General features: G+C 30.5%; 1 protein-coding gene across 1 annotated transcript in view; it reads left to right on the forward strand.

The window, feature by feature from the left end:
- LOC119840622 (zinc finger SWIM domain-containing protein 8-like) overlaps positions 1-146 on the forward strand; it is a 67,071-nt gene extending 66,925 nt beyond the window's left edge. Inside the window, exon 13 of the mRNA XM_038367309.1 lies at positions 93-146. Coding sequence (XP_038223237.1) covers positions 93-146 — 54 coding nt within the window. The remainder of the gene's footprint in view (positions 1-92) is intronic.
- Positions 147-1,851: the final 1,705 nt, after the last annotated feature.

A 1,851-nucleotide genomic window follows, 5' to 3' on the forward strand; every position in this document is an offset into this window, starting at 1 on the left:
ATATAGATTAATACGTGTAAGTGTGTGTCGTATTAATGGTGGTAGAAGGGTAGTAGTATATTATGTAATGTAATATTTTTTTCTATTGATAGACTGTTTTTATGATGATAGACTGTGATTCAAATCAGGATAATAAGATAAACTGAGGAAAAATATTGTATTGTCTCCGATCCGTGTTACGTGTGCAAAGTTTGATGAGTGAAGCCATTAATAAAGAGAAGAAGAAGAAAATTTGAATTAAATCCGTTCAGTTAAACTAAAATTACGTTTTGAATAACGAAAATTTCGGATAAATTTGATTCTTTTTTTTCATAAATACGTGAAATAATTGTGTTGATTTTAAAAATATGTATATTTTTATTTAATAAAAATTTTAAAATGCTGGCTAAGTGAGTAACTATTCAGTAAGTATTTTACAGACATAATCTGGCGGTTTATGACTGTAAAATACTGATTGATGCAGCGGAAAGAGGATTTTTTTATTACCTATCTAGGTTTCAAATCCCTTACCCATATAACTTTTAAAATAAAATTTTTGATTTTTTTTCGGATAAAGCGGAAATTGGATAAACAGGAGTTTAATGTAGATACGTAAGCATAGAATTGCGCATGAGGTTAAGTAATTCCCAAGATTCAGCTGCGCGTCTGTCTGTATCTTGACCGCATATCAAACTGAAACTATTAAATGAATTCAAATTAAACTTGACATGCTTTTGGTTCGTTGTTTGTAGTAGCATATATAATGTAAGATACCTTTTATCTCGATATGCATGTTGGATTCCTGATTTGTGTGACACTAATAATAAATCTGTTGTCGTCAGGTTACTTTTAACGCTTTTAATAGGTTTTTTCTTCTTAAATAAAAAGCAACAAAATAAATTGGTCACGAATTTCAAAAATTGAAGCCGGAATGATAACTGTGCAGCTTTTAAGACTTATCTTAACTCAAATTGCTACTAGAAAATGACATTCTCAAATACCCATTGTATTTACACAAAGCTCTTACTTATATTTTTATGCAAGTTTAAATGATATGAGTTGTTTCGATACTTTTAAATCTATGGATATATATAATTTAAACAGTAAAAAAGCAAATTTTATTTATATTACATACATAATTTTTATATAACTTAAACCCAATTTTATTGAAACCTTTAAATTTAAACCTGTAAGTTTAAATTTCACGCGAACGAAGTCTTTAGTTAGTTATCTAATAAGATGCAGTCAAAAGATGTTTATCTACCGAGCCAGTTACTTAAAAACCGTTTTTAAAATGTAAAACAAGTCTAACCTTATAAATATATTTCTAACAAAGAAACCGTCTTGAATGTGTTATTGTCCAATTTTTTACAAGTTGAAGACAGTACAAGATGCGCAGCCGGCTTTAGCACGTGCGTAAACTCGCTAGTAGCCGTTACATCAATCTTTTCCATCTCCCTTTTTAGTGTTATCTTATCTGAATCAGTTGGTGCCGGATAAAGACCCCTAAATTCTAACAAATAAAGAGCAGATTCCTAAAACTATTAAACAGTTTAACGCGTTGAACTAAAGTCCTTTTTGTAACTTCTGTAGACAATGAAGGCATTCAATGTCTGGACAATGCGAGGTTCGGTACCGAGGCGATTAGACAGATTTATTAAACGGATCTCGGGGAAGACGATGTATAGCGATACCAAAGTTTTATTTTTTATTTAGCTAGTTTTTTATTGGGATACTATAGAATATCGGGATTATTTTCTACCTTTGCTTGTAGTTAATTTAAATTTAATATTTTACTAGCTGCACCCGGGAAACGCTGTTCTGCCTTACTCTTATCGTTTAGTGGTATGAAAAATAGATGTTAGCCGATTC

This window comes from Zerene cesonia, chromosome 6 (assembly GCF_012273895.1).
Source record: "Zerene cesonia ecotype Mississippi chromosome 6, Zerene_cesonia_1.1, whole genome shotgun sequence".
Lineage (NCBI taxonomy): Eukaryota > Metazoa > Arthropoda > Insecta > Lepidoptera > Pieridae > Zerene > Zerene cesonia.